The sequence below is a fragment of the Telmatherina bonti genome, assembly GCF_933228915.1.
Source record: "Telmatherina bonti genome assembly, chromosome: 23".
In the NCBI taxonomy this organism is placed as follows: Eukaryota; Metazoa; Chordata; class Actinopteri; order Atheriniformes; family Telmatherinidae; genus Telmatherina; species Telmatherina bonti.
In genome coordinates this window covers 23,571,820-23,588,934 of record NC_136632.1, presented here as the reverse complement: position 1 = coordinate 23,588,934, position 17,115 = coordinate 23,571,820, and the positions used below count along the sequence as shown (strand labels likewise).

Below are 17,115 nucleotides of genomic sequence, written 5' to 3'. Positions count from 1 at the left end.
CAGAGGTTTACTTACGGTCGGCGTTTTGTAACATACAGGTACATCTCAGAAAATTAGAATATTGTGAAAAAGTTTTTCAATTTTTTGTCACTCATTTTAGAATGTGAAAGATATTATATCGATCCATTACACAGAGTGAAACATGTTTCCAGTCTGGTTCAAAAATCCATTTTAGGTTTAACAGGTCAGATTTACTTTCATGACAACTGTGGGGGGAGTGATTTTTTTTCTCACTAGCCGGTTTAAAAGTAATTTAATCTCAAAATCTGCATATTTAGGGGCGTGTCCTTTTGATTGACAGCTACCCAATCTCCTGCTTCAAGTAAGAAGAATGTAGAACAACTACGGTTTTTAGCCGGTGAACAACGTGACTTAGTTTTGGCCTCCTTACTTCTGTTAGCTGGTTAGCTTCTGTTATCTCTGGGTTAGCTTGGTTAGCTCTTAGCTACAGAAAGCTCACAGTTCGCTTGATGTCAATCATCCATCATGACGCTCACGGCCCCCCTCTCAGCTTCCCTTCTTTGCACATATTTGTATTTTCCGCATGCCCCTGCCAAGATGGCGATGGTAGGAATCACCCACTGACCTTCAATTCAGCTCTTCAGAAACCTACGGGTGACGTCACGGAGGCTACGTCCATCTCTTTTTATACAATCCATGGTCCCAGACTGACGGGCATCAACAGATGCTTCTGTAAAATCCCTGCAGATGTCTTTCCTCCTTGGCATTGTGTTCACACATGCCTGAATACTGCTGAGCAGAAAACTGACAAAACTATAGCTTTTACATCAGAAGCTCGCGTTGATGATGAAAATGCCACATTTGACTTCTAGACTTTTTCAATAAGAATTATGTATTTAATCTTAGTTTGATTTATTTATTTTTTTATTTCTATTTTTTCAATAAAAAAAATAAATAAAATAGATGACTGAAAGCTCACTGAAGTGGCTAATTTGCAATCATACCACCCAAATCCATGCATAGACTAGAAGTCTTCTGTAGTGGACACTGTGCTGCTAAAGGTTTATCAATATATTTGATTAGGAGCACCTGGCTGCTGCCAACCTCCTAATTCCTGGAGAAGCTTCAAGGGTGGACTTAGCTTTTCACATGCTAGTCTTTTTTTTTTTTTTTAAATCATAACTATAACCTGAGATGTAAATCCCCTGAAGTGAGAGAACCTGAAGTTTTTGCAGACATGAAATTTTCATTTTTCTTAACCAATTGCAAAATCTGTATTTGAAGCTAAATGCCATTTTTATTTATTTTTTATTACTGTTAAATCACTTTTTACAAAAAACCGAGCAGAACATGCTCTGAGGTTTCGATGATATTAATACTAAGCGTGAAAAATGTAAAAAATAAAGGCCAAAATACAACTTGGCTTAGTCTTATGCTTCTTTGTTTAGTTAAAAAATAAATATTTTTTCTATTTAAAAAAAGGAAGAGCTTTTGGGAGGGAAATATGTAAATCCACCAACAAACATCTACAGCTGTAAAGTGAAATAATCTTTCAGATTCTTTTCAGGAACAAACATTGTTGGATAATAAAGAACTTTAAACCGATATCTGTAGCTCTAACAACACCACCTAAATGTTTTTACCTTTCTTTCACATCATCTGGGATGAAGAAACTTTTTCTTTTTGTTGTCTGAACACTAAAAGAGAGCAGTCTGGACCTCAGCCAATAAAATCCATGCATGGCCATGACACCATTTCAATGAACGACCTGCTGCATATTTGTCTAAATCCACAGTCCTCCATGAAGGATCTTCTGCTCTTGTAGCACCATTAAAGCTGGGGTAGATAATGTGGGGAGCTAGCAAGATGTGAAAGTGGCGCCCTGTCTTGGCTCCTCCCCCTCTGGTTTTGTATAATCCAAGGCTTTTTTCTTACCTCCGCCAAGGAGGTTATGTTTTTACCAACGTTTATCTGTTTGTGTTCAAGATAACTCAAAAAGTTATGGACTGATTTTAATTAAATTTTTAGAAGTTGTTGGAAATGTGAAAAGGAAGAACAGATTTAATTCTGGTGGTCATCTGGATCCAGGGCCGGATTAAAAGTCTTGGCCCAGAGTGTCCCAGGGCCCCCCCTTCCCCACCACAACAAGGTGAAAATTGAGAATGATACACTTTGAAACTACATTTCTAACATCTCTCAGCCAGTGGTACCAATTGTAGTACACTAGGCACTGTGGTGTAACTATCTGCCTTTTCTTTCATGTCCAAACTGCCCTATGTGGGCCTCACGTGGGCCCCAAGTGAGCATTGGCCCCTGGGCCTGTATGCATAATGCCCATTGGATAATCCAGCCTTTTTTGGATCACCGTTTGGATCCATGAATTTTTAAATGCGGTGGTGGAGGTTTGCGCTCTCTGAGTGCTTTTCTAGTTCACAACTTTTTCCACCAACGATTTTCTCTTTCTCGGTTGTTTAGCGGAAGGAGGTAAATAAACCGAGCCAGGTCGGGAAATCCTTCCTGCATTTTCTGAGGCGTGAAGAAGTTTCGGGAATATAAGAAAGGAACAACTTCAATTAGGTTAAATGTTTCAATTGGTCAGAGTTTTTGCAGATTTACAGTAAACTGAGGTGTCTAACTACATTTCTTTTTGTTAATGATTACAAAATGTTTAGACTACTATCAGGACGAGGAACCACTTCACCCACAGTTAAAAAAAAAACAACAACAAAAAAAAAACCCTAAACCAGCTTTAACCTGCAGTCCACCTAATGGAACGACCGTATCAGTCGTCCATGTTGCGTTTAAATGCACCGCTTGAAATCCTGCATGTGAAACGAGGCTTTTGCAGAGTAAATCACAACCTCATGAAATGCAGCAGTTGTGTTCACTGCATGCTGTTATTATTGTGTTTCACAGGCAATAAGGCAGTGATTTACAGAGCGACTGACCACAGTGTTATGAAGTCTGGGAGCGTCTCAGCATGAGCGAGGGACTGGAATGTGGCTGTGGATGACCACAAGGCCAAAGAAATCCATTGTTCCAGGCTACAGTTTCCTGCTGACTGAGGGGAGTTTTTACCTTGTCATATTTGGCGACGATTTCAGCCCGCTCCTGGTCCAGTTTCACAGCCGCATCCTGCTCGGTGTCAGACGCTGGACAGAAAGACAAAAAGGAAAGTTGTGAAGTAAATGAGACGTGGCGGTAAAGTCAAAGTCCTCATGATGAAGGTTAAAGATGATCATTTCTTTCATTTAAATATCCTGATTTAACAAGTAAAACATGTATTTTACATATTCCAACAGGTGTTAAAGGTTCAGATTCATTCCTCAAAGTGACCGATATAGAGTCGCATTGATCAGATGCTGTAAAAGGAAACATCCAGACACATAAATAACCAAACTAAAAGACAAATAAACGTGAAACTAATCTGCTCTCATTCAGCCTTACTGCACACAGACAGGCTTTGTTTTATTCCAGCTCTCATTCTGCAAACTGGTGAGTGTGACCACCCTGACCTCAGCTTGCGAGGATGAGTGTCTGGATGAAGAGGAGCTACTTTAAACGGCAACGGGGACGTCACCGGGGCGCTGAAAGCTTCTCTGTGTTTGCAGAGCCTGAGCTGTGTACTGTGTGGACGCTAAAAAACACCTCTTACTTCTCTTTGCTCCTCTGGACTGTAAATCAACGCCAACAGTTTACACACTGCAAGCACACATACACACACACACTTCCTGGTTCAGCCAACTGTGAGAGGCTCCAACACACACATTATTAAGTGGAGTCATGTTGTGTTTATGTTGAATCCCGTGTGCAGCACGTAGTAATGGAGTAATAATAAATCACACAAACAAAGTGAGGAGAAGCAGCCGGTGGAACAAGACACCCACCTACAAAACACCTGCAAGAGGACGACGTATTTACACACTCCTTTTCTAAAGCTGAAGGGTTTTATTGACAGCTGGACAATATCTTATCTTGTCACACTAACAAACAGGCTGGTTTTGAAGCTTCTGATGTGAGCTGTGTGACATGGTGCATCATCCTGCTGGAAGTTTCCATCAGAAGATGCTACACTGTGCTCATAAAGAGATGGACATGGTCAGCAGCAGTACTCAGGTAGGCGGTGAGGTTTTTGCCGGGTTTTGTAAATACCTCCAAAAACCCCTCCTTCTTTGAAACAAATAAATCCAGCCACATCAAACTGTAATAAGCATGTTATTAAGCACAAAAACCAGGCCAGGAAGCACTTTCTTAGGAGATGCTCACGGCCTAAAGCCAGAGCATCTCCACCAGTTCAAGCCATTGCCCACTACAAGACAAAGACATCCATGCCAGAAACAATCTCAGCCCCCAGAACAGGCAAGATATACTGGACACACTGGAGACAGCATAAAAACCTAAAACTATTAAGGCAAAGAACAGCAAAATAAATCCGAATAAAATCTAATTTATGCTTGATGCTAGGAATGCACAGATATCAATACCAGTGTCGGTATCGGCTCAATACCAAGCGTGTGTACTCGTACTTGGTACTAATAAAAAAGTGTACCGATACCACACAAGTCAAGCCAGTGCAGATGTGTTTGATGACATGCTTCGGACATGTTTTAAAAGAAATAAATGCCTTGAATGTTAAAATGTGACATTTTTTGTTACACTAAAAGCGAGCCTTTGTTTCAAAACCACACATTTATAGTTGTATTTAGGTAAAATGTGCCAAATCGCAATAAAACTTGTTGAAATTATTAGATCTGTAATGTTAGTATATTTGTATTGGTGAGGTAACTTTAGAAAGGATGGGTCATTTATTACAACCTAATGAAATCTTACACAGTTATAACAGCAATAATAACCATAGTCACAAAAATGTTCACATAAACAGATTTGGTATCGGCAAATATCGGTATCAGCACATATTAAAATTTCAGATATTGGTATAGGATTGGAACTCCCAAAAAGTGGATCAGTGCATCCCTACTTGAAGCAGAGGATGGCTCTGCAGACTGACGGACACTTTCGACCGTCTCCCGCATCGTTTATACGTTTATACGTTTTCAGACCTTGTGGATCTGTTGCTTGATGCAGCAAACAAACCAGTATAACCAGAAACTGTGGAGTCATTGTAGAGCAGTGTAGCTGATATGTGACCATAGACTGTATATAAAGAGATGGATGGCGCCTCCGTGACATCACCTATAGCTTTCTGAATAGCTGAATTGAAGCTCGGTGGGCGGTTCCTACCATCGCCATCTTGGCAGGGGCATGCGTGTCGTCTGGCCCGGAAAATACAAATATGGGCAAAGAGGTGGAGCTGAGAGGGGGGCTGTGAGCGTCATGGTGGATGATTGACATGGAGCGCACATAGCCGAGCTTTCTATAGCTAAGAGCTAAGAGCCTATCATAAATCTTTATTTAAAAAGCTATGTTGATGTCTTTCCTGTCCTCTCCACCTCAACCAGTCGAGCCAGATGGCTGCCCTCCCTGAGCCGGGTTCTGCCGGAGGTTTTCTTCCTGTTAAAGGGGAGTTTTTTCCTTCCCATTGTCACTGCGTGCAGCTCAGGATGGGGGATTGGATCGAAGTCATGACTCAATGCAATCAGTTGGTTTCTATTATAGGCTATGTATGAATTGGCTTGAAATGATGTGTATGTTGATTCATGTATGTAAAGTGCCCTGTGACAACACTGTTGTGAAGTGGCGCCATCGAAATAAAAGTTGAATATCCGAGCTAACCTGGAGATAACAAGAGCTAACCGGCTAACAGAGGTAAGCGGGCTAAAGCTAAGTCACGTTGAGAACCGGCTAAAAACTGCGGTTGTTCTACATTCTTCTTGCTTACAGCGGGAGATCGGGTACCTGTTAATCAAAACGAAACGCCCCTAAATATGACAAACTTTGTGAGTAAATTACTTTTAAACGGGCGAGTTAGAAGAAAATTCACTTCCCCCACAGTTGTCATGAAGGTAAACCTGACCTATTTAACCGAAAATGGATTTGTGAACCAGGCTGTAAACATGTTTATTTCTGCTGTGAAGTTGGTCTTTTTAACATGGGAGTCTATGGGGATTTGCTCTGTTTTGCAGCCCCTAGTGGATGAAGGGGGAACTGCAGTTTTATGCACTTCACTTTTAACCGCCGAAGGCTCCGTTCATCTTTCACATACGGTCTATGCTTGTGACCAGCAAAAGGAACAAATCATAGGAGAAGAGCAACAGGAAGAAAAAGATGATGATGTCAGTAGAGATTGCAAAGCTTATCAACAAAGCTGTGTGAGCATGTTAGGCGGTTGCAGCAACTTTATAGCAACACATCATTGCCACCGACCAGTATCTGAACTGGTGTCAGAATGTGGGAGAGAACTCTGAACTTGCGATGATATGACTTGTAACCATGATAACGTATAACAGGGGCAACACAGGAAAAGAGCATACACATTACGTACGTAAGGACACACAGTGAAAAGGAACGGCGTGACCTGGTCCCAATCTCGTCCTTTGTTTGCTACAATAGAAGGACCTTGTTGTTTGCTTGTTGCTGTAATCTTGTTACTGGATGAGAAGAATTAGCAACAAAGCCACTCAGTTATCAAGACTGAAGCCTTTACTGCTGATAGGGAGCAGCGCTGTCAGGCAAGATGAGACGGTTATGTAGACACCACAAGAAATCGTATCTTATACGACCAAAACAAACATCCAATGGCTTAATATTAAAGTCCATATCAGCGTAGGATGATTACAGTAAAGCAGAAGTTTATTAACTCATCTAAGTTACTCAAACAAGCTGATATGAAGGTTGCAAAGAAACTTTTTTTTTTTTTAAATAAAGATTTATGATAAATGTGCATAAAAGAGCAGCTGAAACACCAACAAAAGGACGAGCTCTGGACTATAAAACAGCTCTTCGCTCTCAGCTGATGTATAATAGTTATGATTCCTTTCCGTCACCGTTTCACAGCCTTTAATTTGACTCCAGTCATTCTTCAACTTCCTCTCGGGGTCTCCGGGGTTCAACGGGAGGAAAGGCTAAACTGGAATTCCTAAACGCTCCGAACAAACATGCTCCTTATTGAGCTGGCTGGCATTTTTATGACAGGATGGTGTGTGTCAGTGAAAGGCATGTCGCTGTGGGCTGCCAAGAGCACACACAGCGGGAGAAAGACGTCTCAGGGCAAATAAACAAATACAGTAACGCTTTTTATCTGCTGGGAATTCCACCCCAGGAGGCTCTGTGGTTCCCATAGTGAGGAGAGGAAATGGGATTCAGCCTTTTCTTGGTAGTGAGGCGAAGCCTCAATTCTCAGTCCTTCACAGACATATTAGTATTCCACGGTGGCCAGACTTAAGATAAATGCAATTAGAGGCATTTCCATGCTTCAGGGATCACGCAGGCGTCTCTGACGGAGATCGGGCCTTTATTTGTGGCCGAGCAGCGTTTGGGTAAACTGGTGTAGGTCCACAAAGAAGATGATCTCTTGTGAGAAATGTATTGAAAAGCTTCTCAGATGAAACTGCCTGTAAGTTTGAACAAGTGCAGCCAAGAAGACGGAACGTGAGGGTCACACTGGAGAAAATTTCATTCGACTATTTCTGGGTAAATAACTGGATACTTGGAGGTAAATGAAATCTTCTCCTTATCTGGCCGGGTTCTGACACTAAAGTTTCCAAGCTCATGTGGTCAGTTTGTTTTTTTTTACCAGCGTTACTCAGAAATGATGATGGATAATGAGAGGAGGCAAAACTTTGAAGGAAACTTAGTTTGATTGGATTGTTTTGACAGATTAAATTTTGGATGATGTTCTGGAACATTTTTTTATTAGTTTATTTAATAGAAGGAATAACGGTAAAACAAATAATTCTTTCTGATCTTTAGAAATGAGAAAATAATCCCAATATTTATGTCTCTAACTGGTAAAATATGATTGCAGAACATTTGGCACTGCTTAATTTACTGATACACTGAAGCACCATAGACTTCTGCTAAACATTTAGCACTGCGGTGCTACATTTAGTGATTATTTCAGACCCCTCTAGCGATAATTTAAAGAAAAAGCAACTATTAAAAAGTTTAGTGACTTTTTCTGGTACTACTAAAGATTTCTGGTGAGTAACGTGAAAGCACGCGGCAGCTTAATCCCGTTCCTCGTCCAGAAGATCACACAAGACGCTCGGTCCTCATGCAGCATCCAGCTTCAAGCTGCAGTGAAGGGGTGGGGGGGTAAACTCTGCTGCAGGACACAATGTGGAACTGTCACATAATGTCTTTTAATGAAAAGTGTGGACGAAAACATTTAAAAGGTTTAAAAGTACTTATATTACTTAAAATGACATATGAGGCCATATGTCATACATGACCGAATATGTCAGCTGTCATATATAACTTTAGGGTCAGTTCAGTTTTGGACATATTTTTTCTTATACCATTCTGAATATAAATTACATTTTTCTAGACATTAATAGAGTCTGAGTTTACAATATTATTATTTGTGTCTATTTCTTTTGTCATCCAATAAAATCCATTTAAATACAAAAATTGTTCTTTTGAGTTTTCATGCAAATAAATGGGATTATTCCCAATTGATTAACTGCAAAGCCTGTAATTAATTAGTAATTGTAATTAGATAAACTTTTTTTATTGAGTCCCACATAAATAATGTGAATGTGAATGTGAATGTGTGTGTGTGTGTGTGTGTGTGTGTGTGTGTGTGTGTGTGTGTGTGTGTGTGTGTGTGTGTGTGATTTGAGTTTTCTGAGACGCATCCTTGTCACCTTGGTCATATTTCATTAAAGGCTAAAGCCCCCACTGAGCTGACCTTCCAATGTGCCGCCCCCCCCCGAGCTGCCAGTCAGTCCCCCAGAGATATCATCTTCAGCTAACTGTCCCTGTCCTGCTGGGACTAAAATGCCCCCGTCCTTCACCCACCCAACTCTGCCCTTCAGGCCAGCTCATTAAGTTTTCACCCAACAGAAAACACGACGATTCACTGAGAATTCAGGAAGTAAGGTGCTGCTTCCACCGCAGGACGGGAAGCTCGAACGCTTCGCTTCACTTAAACCTCCTACAGATTTCCTATTTTCTCCTGTTATGACATTAAACAATGTTTAAACCAACGTAAAAAAGGTTGATTTTGGTCTGGTTGTGTAAATACGAGGATGAAGACTCCAGATAATTACAGTCCTACTGGTCTCTGCTGAGCAGGTCATGTGACAGGAAGCATTGCTGAGCGTATTTGTGTGTTTGCTCCTCATTAACATGTGCTGTAGCAGACTAACAGCAACAATGATACCTTGACAGGAGTAATCACAGGCCTTGTTTCCTCTTTCAGCTGCTGTAATGAAGCCCGTTTGTTCTGCACGTTCAGGAGTCGTCTCATGTTTCAGCTCTCTGCCCCCCTCCTGCCATTCTCTCTGCATCTCTTATAAACAACATCGGAACAAAGAGAGGAGTAATCATGATAACGGTAATAACAGTGGAGGGGTTTGACATGGGGGAGCTAATTTCCCATCTTTTGTTGCTGGATTCATGCTTTGCTCGGTTTAGCTCTGCAAACACCATGAGCTCCGTTTACACCTGCAGAGTAACAGTCATCCATTGTGCAGCTCAGAAAATCATCCTCAATCAGAATCATTTACATGTTTTTAACCTGCTTAGACTGGATGTGCGAGTTTGACGGCTGACATTTGATCGCTGGAAGTTTTCAGCATTTAGAAACTTGGTGGTAAAATTCTTCACTCCACTTTACTCTCTCACAGATTTACAAGCTTTAAAAGGAGTCAGGCTTTGAGTTTTCTTAGGTTTCTGCAAAAGAGGCACGTTCCCATCAGCCTCGTGAACGCGCCAAACTAATTCTAAACCGGACTCGGTCGGCCTACAAATGCAGGTCTCGGTTCGTTTCAAGCAGACCAAATACAGGAAGCATAATACAAAAAAAAAAAAAAAAAAAAAAAAAAAAAAATCACTTCCAGACCAATCCTCTTTCTTCCTCGTTCTGATGCTCAGTCTGAACTTCAGCAAGTTGCTGTCATGACTAAATGTGAAACCATGAAATGTTCTTTAGGAAGCAAAAGAATAAACTTTTAACTTGATCAGCTACAATCTGAATTAACACAACACTGCAACATTTAACACCTTCCAATAAGAAATGACTCAGATGCTCATGCAATGATGCAACACTCTACAAACACACACAATCCAAACATAGTTTCCACTACACAACAACCAGTGAGGCAACTTCCCACTCAACTATTATGTATCATTACTGTGCTCCCAAAACATCTTTCTGTCCATGACTATGTGTGTTTTCTAACCTGATTTTGATCCCAGAAATAACCTCAAGCTGACAAAGACAACCACACACCCATCCATCCTGAAACCAAGAGTGACTTACAGCTAAAGAACCAGCTTTTAACTTATAAGACAACATTAACTTCTCAGTATGCTGTGATCTGTTATTAGCACACAATGTGAGCATTCTGTAATCAGGGCATCATATCTGGAAGCTAGGTGTTAGCACATAATACTCTGCTGTTGTATCTGGACTGGCGTCATCAGTTGTGCGCTGCTTTGTGGGTGACATCATTTGGTGTTTGTGCACAGAGCTGCACCAATCTGTGTCACACTAACATTACAGTTACGTAGTAGCTGCATGCTAAACATATGCTAAAATTGTCCAAGTTGCACTGCAAAGAAAAGTAGCTGAATAAGGGAAAACTTAAAGACACAGGGGCTTAGTGTTTTAACATTAGCATTCATCTAAAGTCTTGGCTAACACATGTTTATGTTCTTAAAGAGGATGTTAAAGTTCTTTACTGGCTACTTTTCACTTGTTTTCCATCCAAACTGCACCTTTTCACAGGAATATTTTGTTTTCTGAACCACTGAACGCTTAGTCATGAATCATTCAACCTTAAAAATGCTCCACAAACACATAACAATTTAGCAAAGAAGCAGTTTTAAATGAGATCATTAGTCTTCGCTACTAACACCCTGCCACAAACGCATCACCTGTTCCCAATTCTTTGGTTCATATTTGAAAACTGGAAGGATAACAGACCGATGGACAGAAAACAGGATTTTTGCAGAAACAAGACGATTCCCAAAGAGCTGCTGGGTGAAAACTCGACATATCTCTGCATCTGCACATTGTGTCCTTAAGACGCCTAGTCAGAAATGGCGTCCATGACAGGGTGGTCGCCCAAAAGCCTTGGCAAAGGAAGGAAAACAGGAAAATAGCAAGAACTGGACAGAAAATTAGTGACACAGGTCTGATGGAGGGATGAATCCTCTCCAGAACCCGGACGTCAACATTGTTCAAGAGCTTTGGAAAGTCCTTCACGAAGTCTGGACCAGATGACTCCTGAAGTCCCACAATGTTGAAGAATAAAGACGTTTAGACTTTCCTGCTTGTCACAATGAAAAACCACCAAAGTCTTTCATTTAGATTCAGATGAGCTTTGAAAACTAAGTTTCAGGCAGAAAATTTCAAAGCATTTTCCATTAAAAAAAAAAAAAAAAAAAGCATAAAATGCTCCAGAAAGACCAACAATCCATCAGAGAACATCACACTAAACCTCTCTTACAAGACTTCACACAACAGATCAGACTAAAAGCACAAACAAACCAGCTGCATAAATTCACTAATCAAATCATCCCAACAGTAAAGTCCAACTGCTTTAATCTTTTACCTCTTTTCAAGCCATCTGCTGGATCCTCCAAGTGAGCCTTGGTCCGCATCGGTCACAGTTCAGCCAGGTCCAGCACTTTAAAAGCCAACCTGAGCGCCTTCATCCCATCCCAGCGCTTTGTCGCAGCACAAAGGGAGGAAACACGAGAGCAGCCAGATCAGAGACGCTGCTGCCACAATGCTGCCGCTTGTTGCTGGAGTGGCGGTGCAGACGGAGAGCGAGCGAGTCATTCCCACTTGCAGCATTCCCCTCCCATACACAACAACAACACAACAAGCTCCTTTCAGAGGGGGACACAGGGACGGGCTGTTTCCAGAGAAACTTTCTGATACATCACAAAAATACTTCTAGCTCTACTCATCTTCACTGCGAGTCCAGACTCAGTGGGCTGATTTTACGTGTTCTCATGTGTACTAAAACTTTTTATCTCTGATTCTTCAGCATGGATGAGCTGAAGGGTCAGATGACAGTTTCCATTAAAACTCCATTGTGAAAGTAAAGCGTGTTTCTCTAAGGGTTGTTTGATGATGCCCATCAGAGCCGGGGTGGAGTTGGGGAGACTCAAACCAAAAAAGTAAAAAAAAATGTCTTCAGAGTATCTGTGAGCTGCATCAGAACAGGAAATATCTGTTTTTGAAGAGAGAGAGTTAAAGACTGGAGAGTCATGGTCTCTGAAGCTCCGGGTCACATAAAGTAGGGGTGGAGGATGGGGGTGCTTTCAGCGGTCACGTCCATTTTCTAAACGTCAGTCTCTTGATGAAAGCTGGGGCTTTGGAGAGCAAAGAACCAGATAATTTCTTCTTCGCTTTCCTGATAACCATATTAACATAAAAACCAGAAGAAGAGAGCTGGAAAACAAAATCCAGGCCGTGAAAAATTGAACTGGTAAAAACAAATGTGACTTTAACACTAAACTGTTGGCACTGAAACAAACACTCAAAAGAAAATATTTACATATTTACACCTTTTCCTTCAGCTGATTATTTCCCATTTACATTTATTTATGCTATTAGACTCATAACCAACCCACTCAGCTGCTTTGTCGCATTAAAAGCATCTTCTTGACTTTATTCAAGCCATTATTTTTCTTCTTTTCTGCTCACTTGGTGACCTTTGGCTGCTCCTGATTGGACAGTACCATAATTTTAAGCTCTCTGATTGGTGGAAAGTTTAACAGGAAGTGGTAAAAATAGAGGACTAAATTATCTTACGATCTTAAGAATAAGTCTACGCTACAGTTCCTGTTAAACTGTTGACAATATAATTGATGGCACTGTGATCCAGCGATCCTGCAGAGCTTTCAGGGTTACGGTATTTACCGACGGCAGCTACTGCTGTATTTTTGGGGCTTACTTTGCGTTTCACTGCGAGAAAATCAGAATATCAGTGTTTTCCATTGTTTCTTCAATTTACTCAGTCTGGGAAGGGAGTTTTTTTTTTTTTTTTATCAGAAAACAGACCACCATATTTAATGTTGTTTTAGAGTGGTGGACTTCTCTTTGGTACATATGATTTAGTGACGCTGTAATGTCTCAACAGTTTGACAGTATGAGGATCATCTGAACCTTTGTCATTTTCTGTGTCTGAGTCGCAACAGTTTGGCGAGTGGGCGGAAAAACAAACATCTCACCTCTGACTTAAACGCTACTGTGGACAAATTAGCGGCAGATGAATCCTAAAGCATGAGGGAAGATGGCCAGAACGTTCTGCAGATCATGTGTGACAAATAAAGTTATCTAGAAATGAGAATGAAGTTCAGTCATGTGGTCCATGTGTTTGTAATGTAATTAAAGTGGATTTATTCTGAGAGAAATGAAGTCAGCAGCCTCAACACAAGTCTCATTGAATTTAACAACGTTCTTGTGATGAAATGAGAAAAATAGATTTTCTCCCTGGTTGAAATGAGTTCTTAGTAGCAGGGTTATGATGCCATATGGGATGAAATGGAAGATTTTGTCATTAAAAAGCAGCTATTTCCTATTTGTGCTTGTAAAAGAAAAAAATATTTTACTTAAAGGGTGAAAATAATAGGTTAAAAACACCTGACTGCACTCGACAGCAGGACGACAAATCTGTCATCTAAAAGTTTGCATAATAGAGATGCATGTTGGTAGACTGATAAATGAGATATCTGGATTTGAAATGAGGAAATCTAAAGAGAACCATTCATCTCCCTGATGTCCCACTGAGAGAAAGCCTCAGGAAGATCCAGGACAAGATGGAGGGATCTGGCATCTCAGCTGGGAATGGGAATACTGTGGAATTCCAATAGAAGAGCTGGAGGACAGGAAACACTGGGCTTCCCTGCTTTAAGTCCAGCGCCTCCAACCCAACCTCAGATAGGTAGCTGGGCGGATGAAGTCCTCTATGCATTTATTCATACATGTACATCAGTGTAAATTGGGGTATTATGTGCTTTTATAGATAACATTTACAGCAATAGAAAAAATAACACATCCACAGCCTCTTTTGTTCATAACTTGAACTTCAGATGATGCAGCGTGCACCGTACCTCAGAAATACCAAGCTATATATCCTAATTTAGATTTCTTTGCTCTGCTTTTGCTTTCCCGTATGAAACGTCTCCGTTTGGTGGGCGGTTTCAGGACTCTGGATATTTGCTGTTTGCTTTCCCATGCTGTAAAGTGACACAGAGGAAATGGTCCAGATTGTTCCACATCCCCAAAACATAAGCATTAATATACGTGTGAATTATTACAGACAAAGATGCACAACAATGTTAGCGAGATTGGATCAGAACTACTGCATATAACTATATAGGTATCGCACTTAAATGCATTGATATGCCCTTCCTGGCACACCAACTCACTTTCTCACATCTCAAATATCTGCCAGTTTCAAAGAACAAGCTAAATAGCAGCCCTGAGGAGAATGACATGCAGTTTGGTCATTTAGAGGCTAAATTTGGAGATGAGAGGCATCACGAGATGCACATCAATCCATCCCAGGAGAGAAACCATCAGATCTTCTCTTCCTTCTCTTTCAAGATGCTTGTGTTTCATCACAAACTCAACGTAAAGCCCTTCAGAAGTTTGGTTTTTGTTTAAAGCTTGAACAGGCTGAAGACAGATGAAGACTTTACGCCAGTTTTAACTTTGACATGAAAGGTTTACTGCCATTACACTGTGTGGGACTGAAAAATATATATTACACTCCGATACTATCATACCTACAGATAAACTCAACCATAGACAAATCACCCCCCATCTAACCAACCGACTGAAACTAACTTCATTAGCAGTCCTATTCTCAGAGTCAGCATGTAACCATGAAGACGTCTTTGGAAATCAAAGCTGCGAGGTTTTCTGATCTCTGATGGAGCAGAGGCAGCGAAACATGACCAAACCTTTCTGTTGTAGAAACGATTCAAAGGATTCTGATTTCATGTCTGTGAAAAAGATCTGCATGCAAAGAAAAAAGAAAAAAAAAACTAAACGAGGACAACATCGCAGCAGGCCGTTATAAAATCTGCAAGCAAACCCATGAAGCTAAAATATGTTCTAGGCAGAAAGTCTGATCAAACACGGCTGATTTTAGCCTATGCAGCTGAAAGCGTGCAAACATCATGACTGTCACCAGCTTGTGATTAGCAGGAAAAATAAATACAAATCAGAAAGAAAAGGCTGAAATCCACTGATTGTTTGCTTCTTTGTGGTATATTAGCTTTGCTTTAAACTTGTGAAACTTTCTCTCCAAGAAAACGAATTACCATCTAATAAACCTGAAAACTGCTTCAGACTTTCCCTTAATAAGAGTCAAAAATAAAAGTTTCTTAATAAGAGAAATTCCCTCATCTGAGCTGTTATTACGTCCAGTATTCAGCAGCAGGGAATAGCTAATGTGCTCCTACAATAATATTGGATAAAAGTGTAATTTCCTCCACTCATTTAAAACGCAGAAAGTCTCATAAAAACGCCCTCTGAGTAATCAGTGAAAAGGCTGGTAATATTGAACAATCACTTTTTTAAGAACTTTTAATATTCTGGGTTAATCTGTTGGGATACGTGCAGATTTACTGTCTGGGCTGATTAACCTGGTTTCTAAGCACAGTTTGGAAACTAAACTGGAACCAACACTGACGTGTTCCTGCCTGACCACTGACCTCCATATGACCTTCATATCCAGCTTCTTCATGACAACCACATGTGTGAAGGACAAAGTTTGTAGTCTGTAGAAGTATTTTCAACCCAAATACAGCTATCTTAGTTTAATGAACAAGTCATAACCGCACCCCTGATTGGTAAACTTCAAAGTATCACGGACGTTTGTGGACCACTAACTATCTAGTTATCAGAAAACAGATAAAGTTTAGGGAGTTTTGAATCAATTTGAGAAAACATTCAATAAAAACTGTGGCCATCTTAGAAAGTAGTTTGTCATTCATTGTTGCTGCTGATTTCATCAAACGACAAAAAACTATGTTGGAAATCCTATCTGATAACCTTCAGTGTTGTTAGAGATGGAGGAACCGTTGTTGGAGATGGAGGAAGTGTTGTTAGGAGGTGGAGGAATATAATACGATGTAGTTCAGCAGGGCGACAGACGTTTAAACGAAGCTGAGATTATTCAACGTCTGTCGAGAAGACTTCCTTCAGCTTTGAGGCATCTGCTGGAGCTTCAGAATCGGTACCGGGGATCTTAAGAAACTTAAACTGATCAAGACAGCTGCTTTGGTGCTGGGGATTTGCCTGAAGCTGATTTTGGGAAGAAAGTTGCTGCTCAAGCTGCTGAACATGATGGCCGGATTAGTCACATCTTCTACACAACACAGTGAAGAAACATCAGTGTGTCTTCAATCAGAGGCTTCGTCAAGTAGCTGCAAGGAAGAAAGGGACTGAAGATCGCTCCAAGCAGTCATGACTCTGGAATAATTCCATCTATCCATCCTTTCTGTAACACTTATCCCAGATTAGCAGACTAAGTAGAGAAACCTTGACTTTTCTTTTCCCTGGCCGTTCTTGTCCTGGATCTGGTCTGGAGCCTTCTCCCGATGAGATGAAACCGGAAAACCGAGCCACAGATGCTTGCATCAACAATTTAGTTATTTCAGTCCCTCTGGGAATGTCGACTGACTGGTAGATGAAGAGTTTTGCCTTTTAGCTCGGCTACTTCTTCAACACCACTCCAATCGTCCCATTGATATCTATCATTACATCATCTGCGAGGAGGAGGAACTTCTTTCTTGTTGTTGAGGATGCAAGAACAAAATGACGCCATTTTGCTCTTGCGGAAGTGATTAGGGACAATTTGCGGCTTGTTCTCAACGCATCAGCCAAACAGAACTTTCTTCTCAAAGGGCTTAAAAGAATGCCTCCTTTGGCTCAAAGACCCTGAGCCAAAAGAGGCATTCCCCCCTTCTCCGGCTGAGGACTACGGTCTGGGATTTTGAGGCTCTGATTCTTGAATCGCTCCAGATCAGGCTGTAGATCACGGCCTTGTGAAGCCAACAGAA

At 40.9% G+C, this 17,115-nt stretch overlaps 1 protein-coding gene across 1 annotated transcript in view; it reads right to left on the bottom strand.

Moving 5' to 3' along the window:
* Positions 1 to 11,728, bottom strand: part of usp6nl (USP6 N-terminal like) — a 49,883-nt gene extending 38,155 nt beyond the window's left edge. The window contains exons 1-2 of the mRNA XM_079262953.1: positions 11,643 to 11,728; positions 3,040 to 3,113 (exon numbers count right to left, since the gene is read on the bottom strand). Of these exons, the coding sequence (XP_079119079.1) occupies positions 3,040 to 3,113; positions 11,643 to 11,691 (123 nt within the window). The 5' untranslated portion in view covers positions 11,692 to 11,728. The remainder of the gene's footprint in view (positions 1 to 3,039; positions 3,114 to 11,642) is intronic.
* Between the last annotated feature and the right edge of the window lie 5,387 nt (positions 11,729 to 17,115).